At 52.0% G+C, this 16,072-nt stretch overlaps 1 protein-coding gene across 3 annotated transcripts in view; it reads left to right on the top strand.

The window, feature by feature from the left end:
• The window catches only part of TTBK1 (tau tubulin kinase 1), a 43,667-nt gene extending 31,224 nt beyond the window's left edge, over window positions 1–12,443 (top strand). For 2 of the 3 annotated variants that reach the window (XM_079148087.1, XM_079148086.1), the window contains exons 15-16: window positions 5,482–7,076; window positions 7,777–12,443. In XM_079148087.1, the coding sequence (XP_079004213.1) occupies window positions 5,482–7,076; window positions 7,777–8,167 (1,986 nt within the window). In that variant the 3' untranslated portion in view covers window positions 8,168–12,443. The remainder of the gene's footprint in view (window positions 1–5,481; window positions 7,077–7,776) is intronic. The other variant, XM_079148088.1, reaches the window with a different exon arrangement.
• The last annotated feature ends 3,629 nt before the right edge of the window (window positions 12,444–16,072 follow it).

The following is a 16,072-nucleotide window of genomic DNA, read 5'->3' as shown; positions in this document are numbered from 1 at the left end:
GTTGCTGACTCAGGGACTGGTGGGGCCCGGGCGAGTCCCAGGTCTGTGGATCTTTTCCACCAGCCCGGGGAGGCCAGCAGGGGGAGGCTGATTGGACTTGGGTTACCCTCATCTGCCTGTCTTCTTTCATGAGGGAGAGGAAGCGCAGGGGCTCTGGACTCTAGCACCAACTCCAAATTCCCAACTTACCGGGGAGGAAAAAGGGGGTTAGGCCCACGGACCAGGGGTCAGATTTCTGAGGCCACGTGTGTGTGGGAGTGGAAAGCCAGGGAGCCAGAGAGCCTTGTCCTGTCTACTGCCTGGGAGAAGGGAGAACCCTTGGTAGAAGAGAGCACCCAGTTCAGGGATTGTGTGGAGTCTGCAGCTGCAGGGATGGAATGTGGGCAGAAGGAGACAATGACAGGGGTGGGACACTAAGAAGGAGAGAACTGGAGCCTAGGACTGCAAAGACAGGCTGAAGCGGCTGTCCCACACCACCAGGGTCACTGCAAAAGAAGAAAGTATCTTTCTTTCTTCTTTGGAACCAAAGCAAGCATGGGAGCAGAACGACTAACCAGGGCTGTATTCACAAACCCCAGGGCATTTTGCAGACACCCCCCAACAAGGACACACCTGTCAGCTTCTGGCCCTGGAACAGGGGGAAGGTTGGAGAGACGAGGACTGGGGGTCAAGTGGGTGAGGCCTCTGTGGCCCCAAGCATAGACAGCCATGTTCCCACCTTTCTCTTCCCTGGCCAGAGTGCCCACTTGAGCTGGGTGACTCTTCTGGGTGTGGGTGGCAGAGTGAAAGAAGGACTCCTGACTTGGCAGAGGTATGTTTAGAGTGAAGAGAAGACAGAAAAACAGGGGACTAATTTAGGAAAAACAGCCATGGTGGCCAAAGAGCTGCCAGAGGCTACTTGGCTCACATCTGTCTCCTCTCTTCTCAGGCCAGGCAGTTCCAGCATGGTGGGGGAGTAGAGGGTGGTTCTCTCAGGAGTTTTGTCTTCCAGTGTGGAGGAGGGGAGATGGGAGGTGTGTGCTAGGCAGTTTCTGAGGTCAGCTCCTCTCAGGTCCTCCCCCTTCAACCTTGGGACTTTGGGTTGCTGTGCTATACTGTCTGGGCCTGGCCAGGGTCCAGACAAGAGTTGCTCTATGCACTCTGTGTGGGCCTTGGGGATGGGGGTTACAGTGTCAGTGTCACAAAAGTTCCCCAGGGGCCATCCCTCACTTTTCATTTTTCCTGTTGACTGAAAAGAACATGGACTCAGGGTGGGCTCTGAAGCTGGTGGGGCCCAGATCTCAGCCCTCTGAACTGGGCTCAGTGGAAGAAAGGATAGGACTGGGGCTTTCACTGTCTCTAAAGGTCTCCTTTTGAATGACCTGCTTCCTCTCCCCCATTATCCAACCCTTGCCAATTCTGTGTTTTGCTGAACTCTGTCCAAATCACCAGGGAGTTTTAAAACAGCAGGAGTTCTGGACCTCAACTCTGACCCATAGATCTGGGGGAAAGGACCCAGGGCTCTGGACTTGAATTTTTTATTTTTTGTACTGGGGACTGAACCCAGGGCCCCTCAACCACCGAGCCACATCCCCAGCACTTTTTGTTTTTTATTTGGAGACAGGGTCTTGCTAAGTTGCTGAGGCCGACTCTGAACTTGCAATCCTCCTACTTCAGCCTCCCAAGCTACTGGGATACAGGTGTGCACCATTGTGCCCAGTGGGCTCTGCATTTTTAGGAAAACAAAAACAAAAACCAACCAACAAACAAACAAACAAAAAACAGATAATGCTGTGCCAAGCCAAGGTTGGGAGCCACAAGATGCAAATTTGTTCACTGCCCTGGAAAGAGAGCAAGAAGATCTGAGCTTGGCCAGAGCTGACTGGCCTTTGCTAATACCCAGAACAGATGGGATAATGTAGGGCCACTTGTGCCCTTCCCATGGTGTCCTCAGGTTTCTGGGGCCAAGTACGCAGAGGGCATTCAGAGGCGACTGGCTGAGTAAATGAACACAAGATCAAGGGGCAAGAGCTCACTAGGCACCCAGGAAAGGTAGAGAGAGGGCTAGGCTAACATCTGAGGAGGGAGGAGCCTGAATCAGGTCCTGTCCTTCTCCAGCATGGGAAGGAAGCAGAGGGGCTTTGAGACATTAAATCCACCTTGCCTAGGCTGCTGTGGTGAGGCACTGATCCTGAGGGCAAAGCTGTCCCCACTCGGAGAGTCAGTCTTTCCTTGCAAAGGCGAGAGGGTCTCAATTTTCCTGGGGTGGGAGGCCACTGAAGCACTGGAAAGAGTTCTAGGTCCTGGGTCTCCCTGGTCAGTAGGCTTCCAAATTTGGACCAGTATGCAGATCAATGCCTCTCATCAGGCCTCGATGTCCTAGTCTGATTTTATGACTGGCAACTGATTTCAATTCTCACTCTTCCTCTCTCCCAGGTAGTAGGAAGGGAGGGCCTTGAGACAGAAGGAAAGAGGGTTCAACCTGCAACCATCCACTCTGGACACTGTGTGCGAGGGTCCTATTCTCTGGATGGGGTTTCTCCACAGCAATCCAGGGCTTAGCCAGCTGGCAGTGGACAGGATAGTTCTAACAATGATGTCCAAGGAGTTAGCCATGGGACAGGGAAAAACAGGCAGAGGTTCTGCAGAGAAAGGGTAGCCTGGTGCAGTCAAAGGACACTCCTGCTGGGTGGAATGTGTCTGGTGCTAGGTGGACAAATTCCAAGCTGGGCAGGAGAGAAACATGACCAGAGCTTTGCATGTCTGCCTGTCCCTGGCTCTCAGTGCCATTACCTCCATGGTTCCCACTTACCCAGAAAATTACACTAGCCTCCTTGCCCTCAGCCAGCCATTTTCTCTAGCCTTAACATCTGTAAGTGAATGGGGCAAGATGCTCCAACATGAGACCTGGCCGAGTCAGAACTTAACGCCTGCTAACGGAGTGAATGGATAAGTAAGAATGAATGGATGGTGTGGATAAAGAAAACAATTGCTGGGGACTTCATCCTGTGGACAGGATGAAGTTCCAAGGATGCTCACTGCCTGGCCTCATGGTGTGCTGGGGTCCTGTGGGGCCCAAGACGACCCTGTCTTGCCTTACTTCCCCACCCCTATTAAGTCCTCGAAGACAAAGACATGGAATACAAGAAAGATGGTGTCACTTGGGCAGGGGAAGAAACAACTTTGGTAGATGCTTGAAGGCTTTGGAGCTTCCTGCCTCACCCTCCACCAGCTGTGGTATTTGCGTTGGAGCCTCAGTTCCACTTCTCTGAGGTTGGGGAAAGGACAGTGATCCTAAATGAGACCGAGGAGAGTAGGGAATAGGAAGAAGGGGTGGAGAGAGCTAACATTTATTGAGCTATCTATGGTCATTGCTTATATGAACTGGTTCATATAAGCATATATAGGATCACAACCTTTGTGAAGCGTCCATCATCTCATTTCTTTTCCTGATAGATTACATGCATCATGGAAACAAGGACTGTGTCTGTCTTGTTAAACATTTGATCCACAGATTCCATGTGTGTGTGTGTATGTGTATGTGTGTGTGTGTGTGTGTGTGTGTATTACCAGGGATTAAACCACTCAACCACATCCCCAGCCCTTTTTATTTTTTATTTAGAGACAGGGTCTTGCCAAGTTGCTTAGTGTCTTGCTAAATTGCTGAGACTGGCTTTGAACTCGCCATTCTCTTGCCTCAGCCTCCCGAGCCACTGGGATTACAGGTGTGCGATACCATGTCCGGCTTCTTAGATGAATGAATGAAAGAAAGAATGAATGAATGAAAAACCTCCAGGGGCTGTGTTTACAGAAGGAACCACGTGAACGCACACATATAGAAGACGTGAGAAAATGAGTAGGAAGGAGAGAATGATGAAGTCTGATTGATGGGTGGACAGGAAAGCTTTGTGGGCTGTTGAGAAGGGCAGTTGAGAAAAGGGGAGGAATTTACACATGAACAGAGTGGGTGAGGGGTCCCCCGACAGCAGAAACTGCCTGAGCAAAGTGTGAACCGCATGAGGGGTCTAGGGAAATGCTGGTGGCATCAGAATGGTTGGGACACAGGAAACTGCACTAGGTGAGGTTGAAGAGAAGGTGGGAGCCAGAGTGGGTGGAGGTGGGGGTTGCTCCTGTGTCAAGCCAAGATGGGAACTGCCTCCTGAGGACTGTGGGAGCCACCACGGGTTTGATGTGGAGATTGAGGGAATCGGATCTGAGTTTCAGGAGGATGCTCAGGCAGCTCTGAGAAGGATGGACGGCAGTGCAGGGTGGAGAGAGCTGGCTGGGAAGCCACAGGCAGGATGAGGTGGTGCCCGTGGGCCTGGGGGAGCAGGCATAGAGATGATTTAGAGAGGACCGTGGATAGAAGAGCAAGTGTTGGAGGTGTCAGAATATCACTGGGGCTGCTGGGCTGGGTGGGCTGTGCTCTGTTAGTTCAGGCCCAGTGTATTTGAAAAGGCCAACAGAGTACCAGACACTGTCAACAACATCCCAGTGTGGAACAAAGCCCAGTCAGCCCTCGCGGGCCTAGGGCATGAGGGGAACCTAGGGATGTTTGTGGTCCCTAGGTTCCCCTATTCAGTCCACAAGAGATTTGTGGGTCGAATGGGACCCAGGAGATGAAGGAGACACAGTAGATCCTGATAAGATGGACTTTCTAGTCTGGAAGGAAGGAGGCCAAGGGAGGAAGTGGTAGGAATCTAAAAACCCTTGCTTTGCCAAGGGCTCTGCATGAGGCTTCAAAGAGGAAAACTTAGTTGAGTTGAAATCTACCTACCAGGGTTGGACAAATTCCTGGCTGACAGGTCAGTCCAGGGCAAAAGGGAAGAGGGTTGGTTCTCCAGGGGCCCAGCCTGCACTTTTGGGTGACAGAGTACAGTTTTATGTTTATCCTCACCAAACACATGTTCTGGTGACCCTGGGCAGTCAGCTGGCTGTCTGACTGTAAAGGAACTACTCCCAGGGAGGGATAGAGAGGGATAGAGAGGGCTAGCTATCCATGGCCTGCACAGGCACACCCATCTCAGAAAGTAACACAGACCCTTGCCACCCATTTCTGGGCATGGTTTCCTCATCTATAAAAGGGAAGGTAGACGTAAATTGTGGCTATGGTACCTTCTGATTCTTGTTTTCTACTATCAACTCAACTCTACAGTTGGCTCCAGGTTTGGGATGCACATGGTGAGAGAAGTAGTGGGTTAAACGGAGAGGACAGGGAGGCAGAAAAGTCACTAGGATCAGGGTCTGGGACCTAAGGGAACCTGGAACTTGGACTCAATCATTCCTTAGAGATTTACTGAGCATTTACTAGGTGCGAGAGATCACTCTAGGGCCTGAGGCTATAGCAATGAGCGCAGCAGAGCCAGGGCCCACCTTTGTTGACTCACATTCTGGTGGCTGCACCCGGGGGCTGGGGATGTCCTAGTTTGTAGGTGCAGTTGAGGTCTTCTCCGGGCAAGGAGGGTGGGTAACCTCAGCGGGTCCCTGTGTGTGCCCTTGCAGGTGTTCTCTGTGGCGCCCCCATTTGAGGTGAACGGCCTTCCACGAGCTGTGCCTCTGAGCTTACCCTACCAGGACTTCAAGAGAGACCTCTCCGATTACCGAGAACGGGCACGGTTGCTCAACAGGGTCCGGAGGGTGGGCTTCTCGCACATGCTGCTCAGCACCCCCCAGGTCCCACTGGCTCCCGTTCAGCCTCAGGCTAATGGAAAGGAGGAAAGGGAGGAGGAGGAGGAGGAGGAGGAAGAAGAAGAAGAAGAAGAGGAGGAAGAAGAGGAGGAGGAGGAAGAGGAGGAGGAGGAGGACGACGAGGAGGAAGAGGAGGAAGAGGAAGAGGAGGAGGCAGTGGCCCTGGAGGAGGTGCTGGAGCCCCACAGTGGCTCTAGCAGTGACGGGAGTGAGAGGAGCACTGACAGGAGCCAGGAGGGGGCCCCGTCCACGCTGCTGGCTGACGATCAGAAGGAGTCCAGGGGCCGGGCCTCCATGGCCGACGGGGACCTGGAACCTGAGGAGGGCTCCAAAACGCTGGTGCTCGTCTCCCCTGGCGACATGAAGAAGTCGCCTGTCACTGCCGAACTGGCCCCTGACCCTGACCTGGGCACCCTGGCTGCCCTCACTCCTCAGCACGAGCGGCCCCAGCCCACTGGCAGCCAGCTTGACGTATCGGAGCCAGGTACCCTGTCCTCCGTCCTCAAGTCTGAGCCCAAGCCCCCTGGGCCTGGGGCAGGGCCAGGAATTGGGACTGGGTCCACAGGGCCAGGGGGTGTGGCAGTGACTTCCTCACCCTTCACCAAAGTCGAGAGGACCTTTGTGCACATTGCGGAGAAAACCCACCTCAATGTCATGTCTTCCGGAGGACAAGCCTTGCGGCCTGAGGAGTTCAGCACTGGGGGCGAGCTGGGTCTGGAGGTGCCCTCCGATGGGGGCACTGTGGAGGAGGGGGCCCCAGTGCCCCTGGAGAATGGCATCGCCCTGTCAGGGCTGGATGGGGCAGAGACGGAGAGCTGTGCCCTGTCTGGCCCTCCAGGAGAGACTCCCTCAGAGGTGGCCACGGACTTACTGCCCAATGGCCCAACTCTTGCTGATGGGCCAGCTCCAGCATCATCCCCGCTGGAGTCAGGCCCTGAGAAAGTGACCGCCATCTCCCCCAGCCGCCATGCCATGCCAGGCCCTCGCCCCAGGAGCCGCATTCCTGTCCTGCTGTCTGAGGAGGACACAGGCTCGGAACCCTCAGGCTCGCTGTCAGCCAAAGAGCGGTGGAGCAAGAGGGTCCGGCCACAGCAGGACCTGGCACGGCTGGTCATGGAGAAGAGGCAGGGTCGTCTGCTTTTGCGGCTGGCCTCGGGGGCCTCATCCTCCTCCAGCGAGGGGCAGCGTCGTGCCTCTGAGACACTCTCAGGCACGGGCTCCGAGGAGGACACTCCTGCCTCAGAACCTGCAGCAGCCACCTTGCCTAGGAAAGTTGGGAGGGCAGCTGCCACCCGGAGCCGGATTCCCCGCCCCATCAGCATCCGCATGCCCACGCCTGCCACAGCCCAGCAGCCCCGGGGCAGACCCCATGGTGCGGCCCCAGCATCTGACACAGCCATCACCAGCAGGTGAGGAAGCCCTGCCAGTCCCGGGGGGAGGGGGGGGCAGAGGTTGACTACAGAAGCCTCAACAAGGAGGGGTTTCCCCAGAGCCAAGATTAGGGGCTATGGAAGATTCAGGAGGGACCCTCGGCTATACTTCCAGTCTATTTCCCAGCTGTGCTGTCTCACTTTTGACTCAGGTCAGCCCTGTCACTGGGCTCAAGGGAGTGGCTATGGTGAGCATGACTGAAGGGGGTGCCACGGAGATCAGGCTTAGGAAAAGTTGATGGGGACCAGTGGGGGTCACACACATCTCTGGTGTGCCATTGGGGCATTTGAAGCTAAGAGTAGAACCCAGTTGGGAGAAAACATTATTTTATATTAATACAAACACAAGTATGTTGCAGATTAGCATGAGCGTCTTAAAGATGAAACTGGGCCCTCCAAGAAAGCCTGAGGCAGGCTCTCTGAGCACAGACTGGGCATGTGTGGCCCCTCGAGGTCCTGCCCGGAAGGAGGGAGCAGCAGGGCTCGGTTTTTCTCTCCTGTGTCTGGTCTCTTCCGGCTCATCCAGCTCTGGGGATGCAGGACTCAAGGGATGCAAGCCTCTAGAGACCGGTGCCCAGGAGGATTCTGAAAATGTCTCTCCTTTTTTGTTTTGTTTTTTTTTTTTTTTTTTTTCCTCTTCTTTTCTCTTGCCTTCTTCTGCCCTCTGATCCTCAAACAGGCTCCAGTTGCAGAAGCCCCCAGGGTCGGCCACTGCTGCTGACCCCCGTCCTAGTCCCAAACAGCTCCCAGGTCGCGGCCCTGGCCCAAGGCGAGCCCAAGCCACCAAGCCCCCAGGGCCCAGCAGTCCGGGCCTCCCAGCCTCCGCCCCACGCCATCCCAGCGCGTCCCCCCGGAGCCAGTCCCTGTCCCGCAAAGAGAGCCCCTCCCCCTCGCACCAGGCCCGGTCTGGGGCCCCCCCATCCCGGGGCGTCCTCCAGGGCCGAGCCCAGCCTGACAGCACCCCTTCCCCGGGGGGGGCCAAGAAAGGACCCAGAGGGAAACTCCAGAATCAACGCGCAGCAACCAAAGGCCGGGCGGGGGTCGCGGAGGGCCGGGCCGGGCCCAGATAATGACGCCCACGGCTCACTTCGGCCCCCAACCCTCACCCCGGCCCCCCACCCGCAGCCGGCCACACTGGAACAGCTCCCAGCACAGCCTTACGCGCCCGACGCGCGCCACCCGCGGCCCCAGCTTCCCGCCTGCACCCGCGAGGACGCGCGCGAACCCACGTCGCGCCCTGCTGGCCCCGCCAGGCCGGGGGAAGGGGGTATCTGCCTCTCCTTCCTCTCCCCGCGTCCTCTCCTCCTGCTGCCCCTCTGCCCGGGCAGGCTCACAACGACCCCTCCGCCCGGGAAGGCTCAGCCATTCCCCATTCACACGCCAGGCCCTGGCTGCTCTCCACGCTCCCCAGGGGCCTCTGCTTACCCCTCCTGCGGCATCTTCCCTCCTTCCCTCTTCCAGTCAACGCCCCTTCCCTCCACGTTTTGAAGAAACAGCCTCAAATTCCAGAAGTGGAAACTCCAGCCTCCCCACAGTCTCCTGTGGTGGCCAGGGAAGGCCTCTCAGCTGTCAACCCCATGGGGTTGGGAAGGTGGGACCCTGGGGCCATGGGTCTACTCAGGTGTGAGGGGATTGCTCTGACCTGCCCCAAAGTCAGCTCCATCCTGGACATGCTGAGGAGGAGTGAGCAGGTGATTCTTGGGGGGGGGGCTCTTTGTACCTTTGGGGTGCAGAGACCCCTGTCCTCCTAAACGTGGGGGTGGGGCCACGGGGGCACCGGGGGAGGAGTGTGGGCTGCTTTCTGGGCAAGTGTTTCCCAATGGGAATTTGGACAAAGACTTTAAAAAGGTTTCCCTCTCTCCCCTGTTCCCCTGCTCTAGTACTGCTCAGGACCCCTTCCCATCAGGAATTCCTTCCGGCCCTCTAATCTCAATCCTGCCTATTGCAGTTTCAGCCAACTCCCCTCTCTCCTGGGTTTCATGCAGGTGGAGAGTGGCTAGTTATCACCTTCTTTGCCCTGGCCCTTTGGAGATTCAGGGGCTGGGTTCCAGTTGGGTCACTCCCTGTGGGGAGTAGGCTGGGTCAGGCACCATCTCCCCCAGTGGGCAGAGGAAGTAGGAACCAGTAGACTGGCAGTTGACCCCTGGAGGCAGGAGGTCCCTGCTAACTTCCAGATTGTGTACTTGTGTGATGGGTCTCTAGCCCACGCCCACGCCTCCCACAGCTCACCCTTCATCCTGTCCACTCTTGCCCTAAACCCAGTCCATGCAGCGGCACTGCTCCATGGATGGAGATGGGGCCTCCTCCTGGGTTCTGGCTCCTGCATAGCTCATCCCACCTCATCATGAGCCTCAACTGCCTACCTGTGGGGTAAGCAGCACACTGGCCGCAGAAGAGACCGTCAACCCTTCCTATCTGGGACAGGGCCCCTGCAGGGTTCCTCCATCCTCAACACCCACAGACCTGTCCCCTGGCCTGGTCCCTCTGTCCTTCCCTGAGCCACAGAGGGCAAGTGAAGATGTTAGGGGGAAGAGGAAGAGAGGCCTTAGCCTGCCCCAGAGGTCTGGCCACCATCACCCAGAAGGACCCCTAAGAAGAAGCTGGCCCAGGAGCAGGTTGGTGGTGCCGGTTGGACTCCCTCATGGGGAGTCAGCAGGCTCAGGCAGCTGCTTCTGTGCCAAGGGGACACTTTCTCTGCAAACCAGCCCAGGGGAGGACACCACAGTGGACAGTTTTTGAGGTCCATCCCACGCTGATGCAGAAGCTCCCAGAACACTCAGGAAAACCTCTTCAGACACAGCCTCCTTGTCAACCTGAGGCCTCCCCAGGCCCTCTACCACCCTCTGGGTCCAGCGGAGGGGGTGGAGGAGGGGCCGCTCCCTCCCACCTAGAGCTTCTCTGAATGACAATCAGCTCCTGCCATCAGATGGGAACCAGGGCGTGAACCCCATGCCCAGGCCCTGGACCTGTTCCTTGCTACCAACCGAATGTGAATGTAGGGCCCCCCAGCCTCACCTCTGCCCTAGGATCAACAACACCCCATTGGAGTTGGGAGGAAGAGGGTGTCGAGAAAGCCCCAGGTCCATCCCACCGCAGCCTCTCCAGCCCTGGAGCTGGCAGAGACACAAAATCCAGTCTGCCCTGGGAATTCTAAACCTCCCCAGGGCACCCGACTGACCTCAGGCCTCTGAGTCACTGAATGTCACCAAGTGAGGTAGGAGGAGGGAAAGAGAGCCAGTGGAGGAGGGTGGCTAGGGGACCGAGTCTGCTTCTCTCCCCAGGAAGGATCCAGGGCAGAGGAAATCACATCTCCCCGTGCCCCCAACCCTCAGCTGCTGCCTCTTTCTCCTTGAACATCCGTGTCCCTTGCATCAGGCCCTCCAGGTCCTGAGTCTTCCTCTATAAGAGTGTCACACCACCACCACCACCATACCCCCCTTTGCCCAGCTCTTCCCCATCACAGCTGCCTATGTCACTGGCTCCGATGTGGGACGCGCTCACCGCAGAACACACTTTCCCTTCCCAGTCACACCATGTGCGAAGGGGGCACAGGAGAAGGGCCTTGCCCCAGGCACATGGCTTCTCCCTCCCCAGCTCCTCGCAGGGGCCTGGCTTGCTCCTGGGACAGCCCTGTGAGTGTTGCAGGGAGGGACAGGGAGTTGCCCACCCTCTCCTGTGGGAAGCCACCGAAGAATGTTTACACGCCAAACAGAATGTAACACCCTCCCCCGCCCCTCCCCAGTCACTGCATGGCCTCTGCCTACCCCAGCCTGTCTGCCCTCACCCCAACACCCTGGAAGCCGCTGTCATGATTAGATCGGGTCTCGGAAGGGAAGTAGCCATTACACCATTAAAAAGCCTGTGGACCTTTCTGTTGGCTTGGACTCTTCTTCCCTCTGGGCAGGGGGAGGGCAAAACCCAACCCCTGGGAGCGGGGGTGGGCAGGAGAAAAGAGCACAGGTTGGCAGGTAAATGGGCAGGGACTATCCTGGAACCAGACACTGTCTCCACAGAGGAGGATGGAAGCTCAGGATGGATACAGGCAACTTCGTCAAGGTCATACAGGTGAAAGGAGACCCTCCTGTTATTCTCCTGATAGCAAAGCTTATACTTTCTCAGTCCCTTGGTGACCTCAGCTGAGGGCCAGAGACTCTAAATCTCTGGCTTTGTGCAGAGAGGGAAGGAAGAAAGAATTTTCATTGTCCTAAATGTAACAGACAAAAGCGAGAGTGTTTGGAAACCATAAAGTACAGCAGCTCACAGGCAAGGTTATTATAGCAAAATTTGTCAAAATCACATATGAACATAGCCTTTGACACAATGTCTCCACTTCTAGCAATTTATCCTATGGATATACTTGTACACATACTAAATTACATGTTGTCCAAAGTTACTCACCACAGCATTCTTTGTATTGCTCCACAAAGCCTCATCTGTAATTCTGAAACCCCAAAAGTTCTGAAAATTGGGAGTTTTTCATTAGATTGATGCAAACTCATTTGAAATTAAAACATAATCTTTATTAATTCCACTTATCATACATGTTTTCAGTGGAAATATGAATGTCTTTGATTATGGGGCACTGCTCTAGATTCTGTTAGGGTATTTCATAATATATGGAATATGCACTGAATTACCTTTTCTTTCTTTTTAAAAAATTACCTTTCTCTCTGGTTTGGATAAGAGACTGTGGACCTATAAAAGTAACAATTGAGCAGCAACCTAAATGTACATTAACTGAGGCTGGACAATAGAGCATGGCCCATCCATGTGATGGGAACGCCACCCATGGGTACCGCGAGACTCTAAAATAAACAAGGCAGCTCCTTGTGTACACTTTTGGGCCAGTTTCCAAGACTACAGGATGTGTACAGTTCTTTGGGTGGAATGGAGGGTGAGATGAATTAGCAGTCTCTGGTCACCTCAGGAGGGGGAGAGCCAGGCAGGGAGGAGGCTGTGCTGTCTTGTGTGTGCTCCCTTTTGCATTCTGAATGCTAAGTTTCCTTAGGAGTGGAACGTTCCCCTAGTGAATGCCCAGGCTCTGGGTAGCCCTGGGATGGCAGTTGGGGAAGACTCAGTTCCAAAGCCCTGCTGTCTCTCTGAGGAGGCCACCATGGCCTCCTGGGACCCCCTTTTTCCATCACAGATGCCAGTGAGATCTAGGGTCTTCGGTGGGGTCTCCTGTGCTTTCACTTTTCTTGTTTAAAATGTCAAAAGCAGGGCATACTTGTAGTAAATGCTAAAAGCATATAAAATAAAATATCAAGCCCCCCATCCATGAATCTGACTCTTGTGAACAGCTTGGTGTATACCATTATAGACCTTTTTTATGTTTATAATAATAACACTCTGTGTCTATCCATATATGTATACCTTTCTTATAAATAAAAAAAGAAGCATATTATACCTACTATTCTGAAATGTGATTTTATGCTCCATGATGTCTTGAAATATAGATATGCCCCCACCCCTGCTTTTTTGGTATTGGTGATTGAACCCACAGCGCCCAGGTTTCCCATCATTTAAAAGTGACCTTATCAAAATATAATTTATATACCATACAATTCACCAATTTAGATTGCAATGTAATGGTTTATAGCATATTTATAGAGTTGTACAATCAATTTTAGAGCATTTCCAGGGCTAGGGATGCTCAGTGGTATAGCATTTGCCTTGCATGCCTAAGGCCCTGGGTTCAATCCCTGGTATCTCAAAAAGACTGGGAAAAAACTTAAGCAAAGGAGGACAAGTGACCAAGAAAGAACATTTCCATCACTGCAAATAGACACTCTACCCACTTGTAGTCATCCCCTCCCCCACAGAAACCCCCATGACCCTAAGCAATCACTAATCTACAGTTTATTTTCTTGCAGTGCTGGGGATCAAACCCAGCACCCCAGCATGTCGGGCATGCACTCTAACACTGAGTCGCTTCGTGGCCCCACTAACTTTCTTTCTGTAGATTTGCCTATTTTGAATATTTCATATAAATGAAATCATATATGATCCTTTTGCAACTGCCTTCTTTTGAGTAGTTTAGTGTTTTCATGACACTTCCATATTTTAGCATTTATCAGTCCTTCAGTCCTTTTTTTAAACTTTTTTTTTAATGTGACGTCTTTTCTTATTTCATTTATTTATATGTGGTGCTAAGACTCGAACCCAGTGCCTCATACATGTGAGGCAAGTGCTCTACCACAGCCACAACCCCAGACCCTTTTTGCCAAGAAATATTCTATTATATGGATATAACACATATTGTTTATCCATTCATCAGTTATAGACTTGGAGTTGTTTCTACTTTAGGTTGTTAGGACTCATGCTGCTGTGAACACACATGGACAGGTTTTTGTGTGCATGTTTTCGTCTCTCTTGAGTATATTACCAATGTGCAGAATTGCCAGATCATATGGTAATTCTGTGCTTAACATTTTCTAAATAACCACAACATTTTACATTCCCACCAGCAATGATGAGGACCCTTGTGCTCTTTTTAATGGCTACGTGATATTTTATGGCATGAATGCTCCATAATCTATTTAACCAGCTTCATATTGATTTTTCATTAAACTCTTTCTAATTTTTCAGTATTTCAAATAGTGCCAAGATGAACATCTTGGTTTCAGCTTTTGCTTACTTCTACAAGTCCAATTCTAGGAGAAATTCCCAGGATAATCAAATAGATGAAAAACTGTATTTTGTTTGTTTTGTTTTTCAGTGCTGGGGATTGTACTCTACCACTGGGCTACATCCCAAGAAATCTTTCCTTTTTTCTTCCTTCCTTCCTTCATTTCTTTTCTTTTTTCCTTTCTTTCTTTCTTTCTTTTTTTTTTTTTTTTTTTGGTACTGGGGATTGAATCCAGGGGTGCTCAACAACTAACTGAGTCACATCCCCAGCCCTTTTTATATTTTATTTAGAGACAGGGTTTTGCTGAGTTGCTTAGGGCCTTACTAAGTTGCTGAGGCTGGCTTGGATTCTCCTGCCTCAGCCTCCCAAGCCACTGGGATTACAGGTGTGTGCCACAGCATCTGGTCAAGCAATCTTATTCTGTTTTAAAATTTCTTTGATTATTATTGAGTTGAATTAATCAAGGAGAACCATGGACTGTTTTTTATTTTTTCAGTCAGTAATTTATTCACTCACCCACTTATTCAACTAATCTTTTTTTTTAATACATATTTTTAAATTGTAGATGGACACAATACCTTTATTTTATTTATCTTTTTAAATGTGGTGCTGAGGATCAAACCCAGTGCCTCACATGTGCTAGGCAAGCCCTCTACCGCTGAGCCAGAGGCTGGGCCAGACATTGAGCATTGAGACAAAGCACAGCATGTTCTCAAACAAGTGAATAGAAATGACCACTTTACATGAGGAAAGTGCTTTGAAATAGAAGGTCAGTGAGGAACTCCCAGCCCAAACTGGGAGCATCAAAGAAGAAGCCCAGTGGATGTTCTTGGACTGAATTTTGAAGGACAAACAGGAGTTGGGCAGCTGAAGAGGAGAGGACGTTCCTAGCAGAGGGAGCAGCGTGGGCAAAGTGAGTCTGTGTGTAGCTCAGTGTGGTGGGTCATAGGTATGAATCAGGAAGTGAGGAAGGAACAGGACCAGGCCTGGCCTGGACAGGCTATGCCAAGGAAAACAGCTGAAGGGTGACAGGAAGTGTCCGTCCATCCCCCTTTCCGAGAAACCTGACCTGCCAGGTACATTCACTTCCAAGGCCCAGTGTGCCTGTCAGGACCTGTCCAGCCCCTGGCACACCTTCTCTCCACTCTTCCGCAGGAAGACATTTTTTCTCTGTCCTGTAATCAAAGACAGTCTCAGGACAGGCACCCAGAGAAGTAAACTACTTATTACAATTCTAGAGTAATTTCAATTAAAGAACTCTTTTTCCAGGGCTCAAGGCTTCTTTCCATCCAGTTAGATATATGTGAAGGCCCCTAACTTGGCATCTGAACTCAGATTTGGATTCCCAGTTTGGAGGGAGTGGGGGAATCATCAAAAATCCATTCAAAACCAGCTCTTGACTGGTTTTTCAGAGCTGATCTGCCCTTTGATCCTCAGTCTATTACATCAGAGAGTTGCCATATGAGGTGGAGTCAGGGAATAAGATAAAACCAGTGGTGAAATTATTACCAAATTATTTTCTGTAGAAAGGGATAACACATTTATGTGTTTCCTAGGAGCCAATATAAAGAGGGAGAGGTGACCACTGTATGATTATCAGCTATTTCTGATATTAAAGGAGGAAAGTCCCACTGTATAAATTAAGGCATACAACCAATGCCCAAGATTAGCCTCATTAACTGTTCTGTGTAGAAACCTTAGATCAGCCCACTGTGAAGCCACTGGGTGGGCCATGGAGATGAGGTGGCCAAGACCCTTAACTTCTCAGGAGTTGCAAATGGTTATAGTATTTTATACTATGCTATAAAAGTATTGTAAATAATATGATCATATAGAATTAAATAAGTGAAGAACCAACTGTGTGAAGAGTCACAGGTGGGTGTGAGTGAGAGAGACGGAAGGTGTTTCCTTTTGAGTTGGTGTTCAGGGAGTTCTGTTAGGTGAATAAGGAGGAAGCCAATGTTACCCAAAGGACAGTGCTGAGGTGTGAGGTACCAACTGGCTAGTGTTTGGAGAACTGGAGGAATTGGAGCTCCTGGGGAGAGGTCAGGATGGGCTTGGTTGAAGGGGTGGTTTGGGGAGTCATTTGGGCCAAGCTGAGGGACTGGACTTTCACACTTCATCAATAATGTTGGTGGAAGGCTTTAAACAGGGATCAGATTTGCATTTTACCATGCACATTTTTGTTGGGAGCATTGTGGGAGTTTTGTAACTTATTTTAGACCTTTTGTAAGTTCCCTAAAGGCAGGGACACGCCCAAGGCACCTTTAAACCCTACAGAAGACAAAGGCTGCACCAGAGTCTCTTACTAATATCACCTCCCTTCACCACTTCAACCTTCTTTCTC

Source organism: Sciurus vulgaris (assembly GCF_902686455.1).
Source record: "Sciurus vulgaris genome assembly, chromosome: 7".
In the NCBI taxonomy this organism is placed as follows: Eukaryota; Metazoa; Chordata; class Mammalia; order Rodentia; family Sciuridae; genus Sciurus; species Sciurus vulgaris.
This window is presented reverse-complemented; position numbering and strand designations above follow the sequence as displayed.